This window comes from Paralichthys olivaceus, chromosome 5 (assembly GCF_024713975.1).
Source record: "Paralichthys olivaceus isolate ysfri-2021 chromosome 5, ASM2471397v2, whole genome shotgun sequence".
In the NCBI taxonomy this organism is placed as follows: Eukaryota; Metazoa; Chordata; class Actinopteri; order Pleuronectiformes; family Paralichthyidae; genus Paralichthys; species Paralichthys olivaceus.
The window spans coordinates 18,844,391-18,861,119 of NC_091097.1; the positions used below are offsets into that span (position 1 = coordinate 18,844,391).

Consider the following 16,729-nt stretch of genomic DNA (forward strand, 5'->3'; position numbering starts at 1 on the left):
TACATTTTTATAAGGAAAAACTTGTAAGACTGCAGGTCAGCCAGTTCCCTGTTTTTATTTACACTACAACTGAAGCTTTAATTTTTTAATTCACTGTGACCAAATTAGTTTATGTTGTTTTCAAGAATAAATTAATAAAAAAATGAGTTTCACTTCACTTGTTCCTTAAATGCATAAAATACTTATGAGCTCAACTTTTTATTGAGACATAACAGCATACATTTAGACGTTATTGCAGTTAATTGACCTGGAAAATGCTCCACTACTCAAAACTCTAAAGTAAAAGAAGATAATTTACTTTGTGCCAAACATACTGCGACTAATTAGTGCTCCTCCGTACTCTATCAGACATTTTCTTATGTATGAATACTTTAAACATTGACGCACTTCTCCATTGTGTTACAAACTGTTTCTTCTAATCAATGTTGTAAATACTGTGGTTTTGTTGATGCGTTCATTTACATGCCGAGTTACACAAGTTGCACTTCTGCCCATATTCACAATTTCTCATTTGAAAAACTCCATCCCCAGCATTTTAAAGGGGGGGGGGGGGGGGGGGGTTTAAAATGCGGCCTGATGGCTCAGGTGTATGTAACTTTTGCAGAGAAATTAAAATCTCCTCCATATTCACTGCAAAGTGAACTTTATTGTCATTCCTGACCATACAACAGGAAGTGCACAGCAGAACGAAAGCGCGTTTCTCTGAGCTCCATGTGCAAACAAGTGGAAAGACAAGTTTGACCTAAAGACAAAGTCAGCCATGAAAAATAATTAACACGGTCACTGGACATGATGAGAAGAATCTAGCTGATGGTCGATCGTCGCGTGGAAACAGCGGACGTCACTTTTCCTTCTTATTCTAATCAGCTGTTGTTTACTTCTTTTTGGTTCGCGTGTACATGACGTCACGCCCCCGGTGCTCGGGCGCCCCCTGGTGGTTCCTCCCCCTCCTCCCCCCCCACCCCCCTGTGATCGCAGCCTGGTGATTTCATCCGCTTCACAGCTCAGAAGCAAAATGGCCGCTAGTAAACGAACCGACCACACAGCGTCAGACAGTCACCCCGGGCTAACGCGTTGTTTACGGATCGAGGACTAAAAGAACACTCGCCTTTCCTCGAATTTTTTTCTACGATCAACACGTCGCCGCTCGGTGATGTCATTTCTTACTCGACTTCAGCCTTGAAAGCCTCGAAGAACTCCCTCGCTGGGCTAGCTCCCTAGCTAGCCTGCTAGCGGTAGGTCTGCAAGCATTTTTTTTTTTTACATTTTTTTAATTTTTTTTGCACAGACTCACTTTTATGTCCTGTGTGATTCCCGAGGTGAGTGTTGTGGCGCGGTGGCGTTGAAACGCGCTCCGGTACTTCCAACGCCGTGCTAGCTCATGCTAATGCTAATGTGTGTTGTCGTTGTGCAGTCAGCAGCGTTTGTGTTCTTCGGCGGAGGCTCGATTGTTTTTGCGTTGTAATGTGGACGAGGCGTCGTTTGAGTCGGTCTGTGGATTCGAGCCTGTCCACCACCAGCACCGCTCGAACGCTTGTTTGGGTTTTTATTTTTTTTATTTTTTTAATAAATGTGCAGTTCAGGACAAAAACGCAACGTGAAATCGTGTGAATGGAAAATGGAGCTCGAGGATAAGGGGCATGTCTTGAGCCGATGTGACGTGCGTGTTGTCCGCACTCAACTGCGCACAAGTCGGTGTCGTCGTGCGGGGTCTGTGGGTCGCTCTGCCCCCTGTTAGCCCCCCGGCTCCTCGGGTCACCCGCTGCTTTACAGGCGACTAGCATACGTTAGCTGATAGCATAGTGGTACCTAGCAGCCACACAGCTGTTCCTCTGTGGCCTGTTAATGGAATGAAATGCAGGTCGTTTGCTCCTCCGGCGGATGCTAACATCTGGACTTGAGGTCACACGTTAACCGGCTGTGAGCTGTAATATCAGCTGGTGTGTTTACATGCAACACAGCGAGTTGTCCACTTAGCATCGTGTCATACAACGCTAATGTAAGCTAATTATCCCCAGCTGAGCTCTGGGCCCAGTCGTGTTTACAGACTTTTTCTACAACTCTGCCCATTTTCTTTCCTTAGCTTCTTGTGTAGAATGTTTTATTTCTCACAGAAACCGCCTCATGTGACTTGTGCATTTGCCCAATGCACATATTTACTTTTGGTGGTGATGGTGTTAATGGAGTAGGGGGGGGGGGGCTCGTGTACTCACATGAAAGCTTCTACCTTCTGGATCATGCTACCCTAACAGACTCATCTACTAGAATGCAAGAGAACCCGATATTTCCAGAGTAGTAGAGAGGTCATAGTCTCTCAGTTTGTGTGGCCGCTGTTTGGTGTTGTCTCTTCGTTGGAATTGCAATCGTTGTCTGGTTAATGAATTATGCAGTGAGGAACTAGGCTACCACGGGCGGTTGTCAAGCTGTCTGCCCCTGGTTAACGTTACAGCCCATACAACTCTGACTGTGTTGGAGTAAACTTTGCACTGATCAGATGAAGTACATATTATCAGTTGTGTGTATGCATTACATTGCTTTCAGTATGTCCTGAGGTGTTGCAAATAACTGAATGTGTACATTTCTCTACCACAGACAGGAGAATCAAGAAAGGGAACAGTAGTTCATGGAAGACAAGAAAAAGAAGAAAGAAGATAAAAAGAAAAAGGAAACCTCTCAGAAGGTTAACAGCGCTACCAAATATTTACAGCTGATTGTGGTTTATTTTGTGCATTTTACAGATAATTCCTGTTTCCATATGAGCTTGCCAGTTTCTTCCTTATACCTGACTTCATTTTTCTTTCTGTTGTAGGTGCCAGAACAGAAAATCAAAGGTATGTTTGTTTATCAAATATCACGCTTTTCTTCTTTTTTATCACTCACATACTATTTTTTCCCTTAAACTAAGTGTTAATTACAGAGTAGCTACTCAAAGTAACATGCACATACTGTTGTTCTGTTTTTACCACACTGTAGTCTTCTGGTGATTAATACCTGTTACTATTTGTATATTTTAGTGCCAGAATCAGCCAAGCCCTCCTGCTCCCAGCCGCTCGCCACCCCAGGCTCAGTGTCCCCCAGCCCTGGCCCCGTTGCCCCCTCATCCCCCAGTCCTGGTGCCGCTGGGGTTTCTGCACAAGTTCCTACTGGTGGTGGGAACAATGCAAAGCAGCGGACTGCTGTGGCCAACGGACAGCCCTCCTCCTCCCCCTCTGCAAGCCAGACCTCCCAGCAGCAGCGATACATGTCCAGAGAGGTTCCACCAAGATTTCGCAGCCAGCAGGACCACAAAGTGTTACTGAAGAGAGGCCAGCCGCCGCTGTCCTCCATGCTGCTGGGGGGGGGAGGAGGAGGAGGAGGGGAGGGAGGAACGGGAGGGGGCAGTGGCTGGGCAGCCACCTCACCTATGTCCTCACAGGGAGCAGATAACCCCAATGCAAGCACAGCTGGAGGCACAGGTGCGTCAATGTCAAAGAACAAATATGATTTTCATGTTAATTATGTAGCATATATTGTAGTGACTAATAGGCCACATAATTGTTATCACCAGTTACATATGCTGTTAGTACTTGTTTTGAATTTCTATTCATATCAATGCTCTTTCATTTTGTCATTATAGATTCCAACCTGGGTTCATCCTCCCCTTCACCCCCCAACTCATCTTCATTATGTGTTGCTGCTCTGTCGTCTACTTCTTCTACTACTACTACTTCAACTTATGCAAATTCCACATGGGGGGCAGGCTCTGGCAGCCAGTCCTCTTCTCAGGGCTGCGGGACGGTGATTGTGGATGGGACTGACCTGGAGGATTGGCCAAGCATCCTGGGCGGGGCCAAATTGAGTTCTGACATGGCTGGAGGAGGGGTGCAGGAGCAAGACTGCCCCGGTAACAACAACAGTAGTGCCTCATGGAGTGAGAGAAGCATCCAGCAGAAGGGAGGAACAGCAGGAGGAGGAGCAGGGAACATGGACAATCCTTCCCCACCTCGTTCTTCTCCTCCTCTTTCCTCCTCTTCCTCGCTTAATGAATGTGTTCAGTCAAGTGATGTGTGGGGCTCTTCCACCTCCTCTCATGTAGAGGCAGGGTTAGGATCAGCAGCATTTTACAATTCCAAAGTCTCCCATCTTCTACCTGGGCCTCAGGAGAGCCCTGTCGGTGGCAGCAGCAGTGTCCCTGGTGCCAATTTTAACCCCAACATGAACCCCTCGGCCTGGCCTGCCCTGGTGCAAGGTGGGACATCAACTTCCGCTAGTGAAGGCCTTCCACTGCACTCGTCCATTACTTCAGCTTCCTCGTTCTCTGCCAGCACCACCCCCATCACCACTCACTCTCTTTCATCTGTGAATCAAACTGGTCTTCATCAGCAGCACACTGAGAAAGCTGTTCTGGCCAGAAGTGGAGAACCGCAGCACTTAGGGAACCCGGAGCTGGGTTCAAGAGGAGGAGCAGGACCAAATCAAGAAGGTGGTGATGAGAAGGGTTGTGGGGTTGCTAGTATTGAAGAAGAAGGGAGTGGTAATATTTCTGGCTCCTCGTCTTCCTCCGTACCTGCCTCTTCTTGGAGATCCATGCCTTCAGTGTCCTCTGACATCAGTGCAGGTTCATCACAGGCAGATGGGTGGGGTGGGGGAGGCACTGGAGCTCAGGGGCAGGAAGGGATTGTGTGGGGCTTTGGTAGCCAGGGAGAGAAGGCAGGCTGGGGCAAGGGAAATGACGGTGGTTCAAATACCCCAGTGGTATCTCAGGGAGCATGGGAAGGAGGCAGTTCAGAAGCAGAGTGGGGTGGAACAAGGGGTAGTGTGACTTTGACTAACTTAGCAATAGGAAGTGGAAGAGGAGGAGATGTGAGCAGCAACAGCAGCAGCAGTGGAGGCAGTATTGGGGGCAGTGTTTTGCAGGACTCTGCCTCACCAAAGTTTGAAACTATGACAAAAGCTTGGGACAATCAGACAGGGGTGGAAAGTGGTGACCGGGCAGTTAGTGAGAAGGGTGTAGGAGGAGGTGGCGGTGGAGGAGGAGGGCAGGGTGAAGGCACTGGAAGTGGAGCACCTTTGTCCTCCAGCGGAGGAGGGTCCATAGCTGGAAGTGGTGGAGGAGGGACTGATGGCAGTCAGAAGCCGGACCAAGCCTCATCTGTGGACAACCGCTCCCCCCAGACCTCCAATGCTGAAGTGGCCTTACTTGGCATGCTAAACCGATCTGACCTGGACCCCAGAGTTCTGTCTAACATGGGCTGGGGGCAGACCCAGATTCGACAGAATGTGGCCTGGGACCTGGACACCACAGCAGGAGTAGGAAACCGAAAGCAAAGAAGTACTTCATCTTCCTCTGCATTCTCATCAGCAACCACGACCACTAGTCGCGGTCCTGGGTACCCCTCTAATACCAGTTCAGTAACTAATGATCCGTCCTCTGGTAATCACACGGCCAGCCTAAACTCTGGGCCTGCACCAGTTAAGGATGGCAGAGATGGTGATGCTACACAGTCCACCTGTGGTACTCACGTGCATGGTAGCACTTTAAGGAAACCAGGAATGCCAGAAGAAGATATCAAGGGCAACCCAGGAAAGGCAGCTGGAGGCTGGGGTGATCTTCCACCCGAAAACCAGGGCAAAGGATGGGGGACTGATGAACAGCAATGGAGGGATCACAGAGGAGGAGGTAACAAGAGAGACACTGGAGATCAGGGTAGCGAGTGGACAGATGGTCCAGAGGAAAAAGGGACAGGGGGGTGGAAGGGGACTGGAAGAGGGGAGACAGGTGGTTGGGGAGGACAGGTTGGAGGGGGAGGAGACTGGGGACAGAGAGACTCGAAGCCTGGAGGTGGTTGGGGAGATGGCCGATGCAGAGGAGGAAGCAACTCTGATGAGGGATCTTCCTGGGGTAATGTGGATGATGGAGGGTCTCAGCGAGGAGGATGGGATGGAGGGGATGGAGGTGGAAGCAAATCCCACCAAGATTGGGGGAGTGCCAAGCCCCACACTGCAGCAGCAGCACAGATACCAAACAGCCAAGTGGCGACAATGAAAGCCCCAAATCAACAGCAGCACCAATCACAGGGCCAGCAGCCACCAGGAGGTCCCATGCAAGGTGGCTGGAACAGCCGGTCCAATGTTGGAGGTGGAGGTCCACCATCCAAGAATCAGAACCAAAGTTCGGGCTGGACCTCTGGCCCGATCCCCCAAATCTCTGGAGGTGGGGGGGATGCCCTGGACACCAGTGGCTGGGAAGAACCCTCCCCTCAGTCTATCAGTCGCAAGATGGAAATCGATGATGGCACTTCTGCCTGGGGAGACCCAACCCGCTACAAAAGCAAGAATGTGAACTTGTGGGACAAGAACAGTGCTACGCCCAGTCAAAGCCACGGTCAGCAGGCCCCACCTCCTGGCATGCAGCAGCAACCCCCCAGAAGGCAGCAAGGGATGCAGCATAGCAGGGACACAAGCTCTCGCAGTGCTGCAGTGGGTAAGCAAAACAATAAGTTTGCATTTGGAAAAACACACCTCAAGTAAATTCTTCTTAAAATATTACAAGTTTTAATCTGCTCATCATCATATTATTATTTATCGTCTTATGTTCTTGATTTCATAAATAAAAAACAGCTGTAGCAGAGCATCCTCAACAACACATGACACGCTGACAATACTAACTCTTGTCATCAACACATTTATTTTTCTATTTTTCTGCAGCACATTTCTAAAGTCTCTCTTTCAATTTCATTATTGTCCAGGTCCAGGTATGTGGGGAGGAGGTGCACCATCTGGGGATAATGGTAATGCTACGTGGGGCCAGGCTTCAGACTCAGCAACAGGTTGGGGGGATCCAGATGAAACCAGCAAATTTTCTGGCTGGGGGAACCCTTCAACTAACCCTGGTAAACCTGGTAAGAGCAGAAGAAAATGTGCATAATTGAAAATAGTACGCAATATTTAACATGAATCTGAGTCTCAAATCAAGCAACATCACTCACCTATCCATTAAAATGGTATCCAGCGTTTTTTAAACCAAAGAATCTAACATCATAACCTTCTCCTTTGTTCTTGCTGCAGGCAACAAGTCGATGGAAAGCTGGGGTGGGAAGGGAGAGAGCTCCGTTGCAGCCTCCCGTCACGCCAGCTGGGATGAGGAAGATGATGGTGGTGGGGGGGTCTGGAACAACACAAGCTCCCAGGGAAACAGTTCCTCCTTTAACTCTGGAGGCTGGGGTCAGACTCATGGAGGCAAGAGAGGCAACATCAAGGTAGAAAATGTTGAACACAGTTCAGTTTATATATATAGTCTCTCTTGGTTAATTTTACAAAATAGACAAAACAGTTTCCTCAATACTTACAATAACACGTACTTTTAAAGTTTCCTTTATTGACTGAGAATAATAATTGAATTTCTTTCCCAAAGAGTGGAGGTGGGGACAGTTGGATGAACCCAGTTTCACGTCAGTTTTCAAACATGGGCCTTCTGGTGAGCCATGCATTTATATTTCTATTTAAAAAAGAATCGATGGTTGTAATGAATGATATCGACAACATCATTATGTGATGCCACTAAATGATATTGTTTCATAGGGTGATGATCCAAGTGATGACAAAAAGATGGAAGGAGACAAGAGAGTAATGAGTGACTATAATGGAGAGATGCGTAGGGGAGGAAGAGGCGGAGGAGGTTACCGCATGCCTAGTTCCAAAGACATGGGTCCTGTTGACATGGGGCCGTATGGAGAAAAGGTATGAGTCTGTTTATAAGTCACTTCACAAACCTTCCATTTTTAAGTTTCATTTGCTTTTGTGTTATTTAGATTTTTATATCTTCTCTGGATGGGGAATTCTAAGAGTGGCCTGCACTAACTTCAGGTCCAAAGGTTTTAATATTCAGCATTAATACAATTCTGTTTTTTATGGTTTTCATTGCACTCCAGATGGGTGGCCATGGAGGGTTTGCTGGCAGTGGCGGAGGGATGGCTCAGCCTCGAGGGATGCACCAACCGGGCATGCATCCATTGAACTCCCAGGGGTTACGTGCTCAAGTGCCTCATCAGTTCCTGTCTGCTCAGGTCTGTTGTCTAAAGTCGCAGGTGTTATAAGCCAAGATGAATATTGTATTGAGACCTTCCAGCTCTCCTAGATACAATATGGACACAAACAGTTTTATTTGGCTGTACGATATTCTATATTACATGAATATTTCCCATAAAAATGCTGGTGCTACATATCTTAAATAGTTGGGGGCAAAGTGATATGCATTAAAACCTGTAGTTATGTGTTGGTCTGGTTTGTAGATGTGCATGTTGTTTGTTGGGCTTGCTAGCTGTTGAAATGAATTATTTATTGCCTGATTGCCTTTTGGTCTGGCACTTACCACACTTTCCAGGGCGCATACAAATTGAGGTCAAATATAAAAATAAACATGTCGCTGTGTTCTGTGTAAGTAAATACTAATTGGAAATGGACTAATATTATAGAAAGTATATTCACATTACAAAAAGGCCCTCCTGGAACATTGGACAAGATCAATTTACATGTAACTTACACATCACAAAAATATGGTCTAGTCCTTTTCTCAGAATCTGCACCAGATTGCACACACTCGCCTGATATTTTTACATCAGGATTCATGAATTATTCTCAGAGAAATCAATGAAAATGTGAAAATAATTCCTGCAACTGCACCGAAATGTATTGGGTTCTTCACTGACCCTTACCGCTTCATTCAACCAAGTTTTGTGGAAATCCATCAAGTAGTGTTTGCAAAATCTTACTTAGAAACAAACAGGGGAGAAAATAAAGCAACTTTGGTGGAGGTAAAAATATAAAAAAGTGTAGTAGTCACAAATAATCGTTCAAGTACAATGCCACAACAAATTAAATTACAAGAATATTAGGCTAAAAACAAGATAATTAAAATATCAATCTGCAGAAAATAATACTTCATGGTTTGCAAGAACTTTTTTGAAGTAGTTAAAATATGAATTTGAGTATTTGAAGTCATTAATACATTTGGAATAATGGAGTGTCCCTCCTACTCCATTAAATGGAGCTCTATATAAGTAAATCCCTGTGATGTGCAGGTGCCGGGTCCTATGCTGAAGCAGATGCCTTCTCCTGGTAGCAGTGTGGGTGGAGTGGTTGGTGGAGTGGGAGGTGTCGGCAGCGTCGGAAGTGTCGGCGGGGTCGGTGGTGTTGGTGGAGGGGTGTTCCCTCCTCAAATTTCCCCACAGCAGCTAGCAATGCTCAGCAACATTTACCCCCATGTGCAGCAGTTCCATCTGGTATGTGCCTCAATCTTAGATTGTTAATTGATGGATAGAATCATCATATTGGAATAGAAAATTGAATATAGACTATCCTTTGTGTATAATATCTTGGTAACACATGGTTAATTGTAATCCAACTCTTTTTCACTTACTCGCAGTCTCTTGCATATGCTATGTTTACCTTCATTGTTTGACCATTTCTTCGACCCCCCCACAGGCTTGTCAGCTCCTTCTACAGCAGCAGCAGCAGCAGCAGCAACAGCAGCAGCAACAGCTCCTGCAGAACCAGAGGAAGTTCCCTCAGCCTCAGCCTCTCAGGCAGCAGGCAGACCCACAGCAGGTGAACATGTTTATATTCTGCTATCTTTGTTATACCACATGCAGTGTCATCAGGATTTTAACCATTCTGTATTTCTCTGCTGTAACTACACTGTGTCAACACTGCACACAATTTAACACTTAATAATAAGACATAAGCGGTTTTCAGACATGAACAAAGTTCAGTGTATTTCTGAAAACGTCCATAATGTATTTTGTCATTACTTAAACTCTAAATAAATATTACTGCTTTGTCTTCTTGTACCTCTTCAGCTGGCGAGGATTATGGCTATTCTGCAGCAGCAGAGGCAGCACCAGCAGGGTGGGGTTGGAGGAGCTGCAACAGGAGGAGGGAGCTCCAAACTGTCCCCTTCTCACCTGGGAGCAGGCCTCTCCAAACAGCCCATGGTAGACTCCCTTCCACATCCTGGAATGGGAGGGACCTTATCAGACCTTCATGCCAAAACACAAGGGATGTACTCTGGTGAGTCCAACAGGCAAAATCTTAGACTAATGCAGTCTGTTGTAAATGTAACTATAAATAAAGCTGGTATGTTAAGTAAAGTTTTGTTTACTCTTAGTGGTGTCAAAATTGCATTGTTTAAACCTAATTTAACTTGACAAATCAGTCAGAGAGACTCAGTTAGGATCACGTGTGCCCGATGCTAAAAGCTTTATGTGGTCACTTGTAGCTGTGTTATCTCTTTAAACACTGATCTCCTTTCAGGGCTTGCCCCTGGTGGTAACCTGTCAGGATTGGAGCTTGGTCCCATGATGGGAGGGATGAAGGAACCAGCAGGACAACAGTCTAGATTCAAATGGATGATGGAGGGACACTCCCCAGCTCCCTCTCCCCCCAACCCAAACCTTCATAAGAACGGTGGGCTAACAGATAGTTCATAACAAAGTATTCGCTAATTTCATATTTCAGGAAAAACTCACCTCCCAGGCTTCTGTCCATCTGCTGTTGACTGTACTGATAATCACCCTCATTCATAATGTAGCTGAATGAAGCACTGTCAGTTGAATCTGTTTGACCTTATTCCTCCCTTGTGTACTATTTCTGAAGGCCCGCTACCCAGTTCTATAAAGGTGAGAGGAGGATCCCCTTACTCCCAGTATGAAATGCTGGGCAGTGATGGTTTAGGGATTCCCCCACAGGGCTCTGCAGACAACTGGCATCGAACTCCTGGTAGTAAAATGGGGAACAAACCTGCCACCTCCAGCTGGCCTCCAGGTGAGTTTGTCTGAGTCAGGGTCGTAGATTAAAGTAAGAGAAAACGTTACAAACAATAAACACTCAATACATTTTCTGTTGTCTGATTACAGAATTTCAGCCCGGTGTGCCCTGGAAGGGAATCCAGAGTAGTGGAGACCCCGAGTCTGACCCTTACATGACTCCTGGTAGTGTTCTTGGCTCCCCGGGACCCCCAAGCCTCAATGACTCTGACCACCAGTTACTACGAGACAACATAGGTATTTGACTTTACGTGTCCAGTGTTTCTATGAGCATAGCTATTGGCATTTAAAACTTTGCAGGTGTTTTTCAATGCAATTGCTGGTTTTCAGTTGGATTTTTGTCAGAATTTATTGCTTAAAACATTCAGATTTTTCCTTTTCATTCTGTTGGTTAGTGATCTTAGTGTGGATCCATGTTTTAAGTGCAAATGTCATAAAAAATCCCCATGAAAAGTACCTCATTGACGTCTTAAAGATCGATCTCAATCGTCACGTTATCCACCCCCCTTTTGGGAAAAGCACATTTCCAATTCATGTTCTTATTACAGTATATACATACATATACATATTTATACTACATTTTAAACTTTATTGTGCAACCTACATTCCTCTGGCTTTATTGACATTAAGTCATAGCTCAAATGTTTTGTTGAACAGTTTTCCTCACAATCTGTCTGCTGTCCAGCTGTACTTTGGTTGCCTTGCCTTGCTTATCACAGAATGTGTTAATAACCTTGTAATGTTTTTTAGGGCCAAACCCTTCCCTCAACACCTCGCTGCCTTCACCTGGTGCCTGGCCCTACAGTGCCTCAGAAAGCCTGCTCAGCAATGCACACAGCACAGGTATATATTTATATTCTTTATTTCATTTTGGAGATTAACTCTATTAGACTCATTCATTTTCCAATCTCATTTTTTTTTTACTGGTGTACAAGTAATGTTTTTTTTGTAGAGAAGCCTAAGCAGTTGGCTGTACTATGTCCTCTCCACTCCCATTTCTGTGGTCTCTTTGTCAAAACTCATATTCCCCCTCCTTCTCCCCCCCTCTCTATTTCCTCTTCAGGAAAGTACTCGGAGTACAAGCCCAGCTGGCCCCCAGAGCCCATCGGACAAAACAAGTTTTGGAAAACCAATCGCAACAGCTCGCAGCTGCCACGCCCCCCTCCTGGCTTAACTAATCAGAAGCAGGCCTCGCCCTCCCCATGGGGCAGTGGGGGCCCACGGTTGGCCCGGAGCTGGGGAGGAGGTGGGATGAATCAAGAGTCAAGATTTGGGCCAGGTACAGATGAAAGATCTCGTTATTTCGTAACAGTTTGTCAGATTGCTTCTTAACTATATGCTGTGTGTAGAGAAAGATCTTCTTAACAGTGACATGTTGGCTCAGCTTTGAAAATAGTATCATGAATCCTAGCATATACAACCTCCTCATGTAGATATGTTATCTTTACTGTGATCTCTGTTTGTCAACTTAGACATCCCCTCTAATTGTTTGATCCTTGTCCTCTTTTCGGTTTGTCTCCTTCCTTGTCTTTTTTCATTAAAGGCTCAGCTTGGAGCGATGGCGTGGCCTCCAGAGGCAGCTGCTGGTTGTTGCTGAGCAACCTGACCCCGCAGGTAAGGATGTGAAAAAACAGAGACAGGTTGAGAGAAAAACCTGAGAAGAAACTAAACAGAGTTTTCATGGAGTTTGTAACAACACTGAATTTAGACAGTTACATTTTCACCACCAGTAAACACTGAAATAATGTAGAAGGGTGAGTATGCTGTGCAAGCAACGTAGAGTTCAGTTTATCAGTTTATGAGAGTTTATCATGGCCATAAAGTAAAACACCTGCCCAGACAGACTGGTTAGGGTTTAAATTCTGAAGCATTAAACGTCTGTGCTCATTCATCTGTATTCCCCTTCAGTCTGTCTTATGTAAATTAGACAGAATGATGCGTGACCCATCTGTAATTGGATTGAGAAGTTGGATGAGCCATTTAATCAATTAGAGTCTGCACAAATGACACTGGCGTGACACTGCTCTGCGTGAAGCATAGAAATGAAAATGTTTAATTATAAGTCAAAGCACAAATTTTTTTTTTTTAATCGTATAGATTTTTTTATTATAACCTATCGGCCTCAGTCAGTGCTCTTGTGCACAAGTCTATCTTAAGAGTAACTGTGGCAGACTCGGAAAGAATAAAGCCACAGTGTACATACAGTCTCACCACATTAAGTCTGGATGCTTCATACACATACAGTCGCTGTGGTTGTGTAATCCCCTAGATGCCCTGACCTTTCACTGCCACTATAATTGATGACTCAAGATTGTGGACGATAACTCTAGCAATGCTACATTACAACTTGCAAACACTCAATCTTTTACATGTAACCTTCATTCTCTGTTCCCTGTAGATTGATGGCTCCACACTAAGGACTATCTGCATGCAGCACGGTCCCCTACTGACCTTCCATCTTGGCCTGACCCAGGGCAGTGCTCTGATTCGCTACAGCAGCCGGCAGGAAGCAGCCAAGGCCCAGGGTGCACTGCACATGTAGGTTAACCTGTAAGCTCACTAATACGCGCATGCTCAAAATTGATCATGCTCCTGTTGATCTAACAAGCCCTGTCTTGTGACTCCCTTTCAGGTGTGTTTTGGGTAACACCACAATCCTGGCGGAGTTTGTGAGTGAGGAGGATGCTCGCTATTTTGCACATTCCCAGGCCGGAGGGACAGAGGGGGCCAGCTCAGGAGGGGCCGCGGTCAGTGGAATGCAGGGCTCATCTGGTACAGGCACCTCTGTGGCCAACAGTGGTGGTAGCTCCCCAGGGAGTGAGCGGGCATCAGCGGGTACAACTTCAGGTGGAAATGGAAATGGAGGAGGAGGGGAAAGTGGAACAGCGGGTCTAGGTAGTGTGAGGTCCTCCGGGTCTGGCTGGCAAAGTCTCGATGGTACTGGCAGTTCTTCAGACACCTCTTCAGCCCAAGGACCCGGGCTAGGGATATTTTCCCAATGGAGCACGAACGGGTCAGGGGAGGGAGGAGGTGTCGGGGGAGTTGAGGGAGGGAGGTCTGGGCTCTGGGGTGGCATGACTGCCGGATACCCCAGCAGCAGCCTGTGGGGGGCACCGCAAATGGAGGAAAGGCACCAAATGGACAGCCCTGCTGCATTGTTGCCTGGCGACCTGCTGGGGGGAGGAGCTGACTCCATCTAATGAGGCCCCTCCATTTGTATGTGTAGGTTTGGACACACTGATACAACATACACTGGGTTACATATGTACTTACTATAGCACACACACAAACACATTTACATGGTATGCATATTAATTAATGTACTACACATATACCACATGTGCATACATATACTCAGTATGCATATTGACGTGCACACACATAAAGCAGAAATGTGAGACATGCTTACACACATTCTTGTGGCCAGACTTAAGCTATTATATAAACAAATGCAGGGACTGTTAGATGTGTATACAGCCTTTTTCCACAGATGAAGATTTCAACTGCTTAGACTTGAAACCTGAAAAAGAATGAAAAGTCAGTTGGTCTGAAAGACTTGACTGGATTGCAATGTGCTTAGTAAATAGGGGACTTTTCAACAGATTTACATACACATGCACACACCAAATACAGACAAGCCTTCAGACAGTTGGGCACTGTACACAGCATTACCTTCATCGTATAAGAGAACTTAAAACTACTACATGATGTGAGGTTAAAGTGCAGTTTGTATTCGTGTTCCCTTAAAGACGGAGACGGAATCCAAACACATGCAAACAGCTCTGACTGACAGCAGAACTGTATCTTACTGTGTATGTTAAGTTTGTTTTTTTCTGTTTGTTTGTATGTATGGTTTTAATTTTTGAACAGTGAAAATATTGAAAAATGTCATTGTTCTGTTTTCAAAATGCTGACCTCCTACTGTTGTATCTCACGCACTCTTTCTCTGTTATACTCTCTTGAACATGTTTGTTACTGTTGCAGTGATAAATGTTAAATTGCTGGCAGTTTGCGGCTATGTTGCATTTCTCCACGTGTCGATGCTGCGCGCAGTATCATACACACGATATTGACATGTGTATGAGTGAGACTGAGACCAAGTAAGTGGATTACACCACCGCAGTTTGTGTGTGTGTGTGTGCGTGTGCGTGCGTGTGAATGTGAGAAAAATGTGTGTGTGCATGTTAATGCCTGTCGTAATGTGGGCAAGGCTGCTTACTATACAGAAGGTCTATACAAAAATGTTTTTGAGTGCTATCGGTATACTGCTGACTGTGTTAAGAAATATTGGCACTAATGCTTTTTTTCTCATTTGAAGTTGTTTGTTTTTTTAGCAGACTTGTCTTTTTTATTGTCCGACCTGCAATAATTAAAAAAAAAAAAAGAACATTTTAATGACACAAAGAGCTGAAGGCATAAGAGTTGAGAAAACGGACATGCCAAATCTTATCAACTGTGTGGAGCGGGAGGGAAGGGTGGGACGGGTTGTTTACAGATGCAGAGTAAGAGTTACCGTACGTTTTTAATATTCTGTTGTTGTGTATTCGTTTTAAATTAAGACAGGCTTTAACACTCCTGTTCAGTGTTTTCGTTTTGAGATTTTACAAAGGAAAAATTTATTTAAACAAATGAGAACAAGATTAATAAAGATGAAAGTATTGGCTTCTACATTTGTCCTTGTGATAATTTCTGTGATTCAGGTTTCTGGAGTTTGGTTAAAAGTGACCCGCAAGTTGTTCAGGTTGAGTAACCAGCACTCTGAACCAGTCAAACTGCCTCTTATCCGTTCCTCTGTTGATGTGACAATCTGCTTTAATGCAAATGTGAAACCTAAGCCTGACATTAAGGTGGAATGGCAGCTCATAGACTGGGCCAGGGTGGAACAAGCCAGTGTGTCCATCTGTCACCCTCTCATTACCATCCACACACCAATCCTATTTAACGTGCACGTCATCCTGCAGTAAGCCACTGCTCGGTGTATGAAATGACTCGCCTTCTCCGATGCAACTGCGAGCTGTCATTGTGTGAAGTGGACGTGAACAGAACATTCTTATAAACCACTCATGTCCAGAGATAAAAGCCCTGACACTGATGGCACCGTTCTCAAAAATATAAAGTCCTCATAGAAGTTTGATTTCAGCTATTTCAGAACATAGATATTATCAATAGTGATAATACCATAATCATAATAAATTCAATAATAACAGACAGCAATGTAAAAGGGAGCTCATGCATTTTATTATAATTACCACCGCCAAGGTTTGTAAACACGATTACACAAAAACTACCGAACGGGTGAGAATATGTACAGTGTGAGAACAATTTACCAATAATAATCATAATACTAACAATAATCATACTACTACTACTAATAATAATCACCATCATAGTAATGCTAACAATATAACAATCATAAAAATATGCACAGTGTGAGATCTGTTTAACAAATGAACGACAATAATAATAAGACTAACAATGATAATAATTACAATAATAATAATAACATCATAATAATACAAAACATGTACAGTGTGAGCACAATTTACAAACTGAACAATAATAATGATAATACTAACAACAAAAATAATACTACTAACAATAATAATACTAACAACACTGCTGCTACCACCACCACCAATAATACTAACAACAATAATATTAATACCTACAATACTACTACTAATACTAACAGTAATACTTATAATACTACTACTAATACTAACAGTAATACTTATAATACTACTACTAATAACTAACAGTAATACTTATAATACTACTACTAATACTAACAGTAATACTTATAATACTACTACTAATAACTAACAGTAATACTTATAATACTACTACTAATACTAACAGTAATACTTATAATACTACTAATAATAACTAACAGTAATACTTATAATACTACTACTAATACTAACAGT

The 16,729-nt window shown here is 44.5% G+C and overlaps 2 protein-coding genes across 4 annotated transcripts in view; one reads left to right on the forward strand and one right to left on the reverse strand.

Annotated features, from left to right (window-relative positions):
- plbd1a (phospholipase B domain containing 1a) overlaps positions 1-16,729 on the reverse strand; it is a 125,342-nt gene that overhangs the window by 42,201 nt on the left and 66,412 nt on the right. The gene's annotated exons all lie outside the window — the stretch shown is intronic.
- LOC109641071 (trinucleotide repeat containing adaptor 6B) lies at positions 967-14,809 on the forward strand. 3 transcript variants are annotated; one of them, XM_020105381.2, is made up of 21 exons: positions 967-1,319; positions 2,593-2,680; positions 2,810-2,831; positions 3,015-3,455; positions 3,617-6,463; positions 6,729-6,881; positions 7,048-7,238; positions 7,394-7,456; positions 7,561-7,719; positions 7,911-8,045; positions 9,060-9,260; positions 9,463-9,585; positions 9,837-10,047; positions 10,291-10,443; positions 10,633-10,800; positions 10,893-11,039; positions 11,553-11,645; positions 11,866-12,081; positions 12,346-12,416; positions 13,201-13,340; positions 13,435-14,809. In XM_020105381.2, exons 2-21 carry the CDS (start codon positions 2,624-2,626, stop codon positions 14,000-14,002), a joined length of 6,159 nt encoding a protein of 2,052 aa, XP_019960940.2. In that variant the 5' UTR covers positions 967-1,319; positions 2,593-2,623; the 3' UTR covers positions 14,003-14,809. The 3 variants fall into 3 exon arrangements, with proteins under 3 accessions (XP_019960940.2, XP_019960939.2, XP_069380928.1); XM_020105380.2 differs by having other exon boundaries at positions 975-1,235; XM_069524827.1 differs by lacking the exon at positions 9,060-9,260 and having other exon boundaries at positions 975-1,235.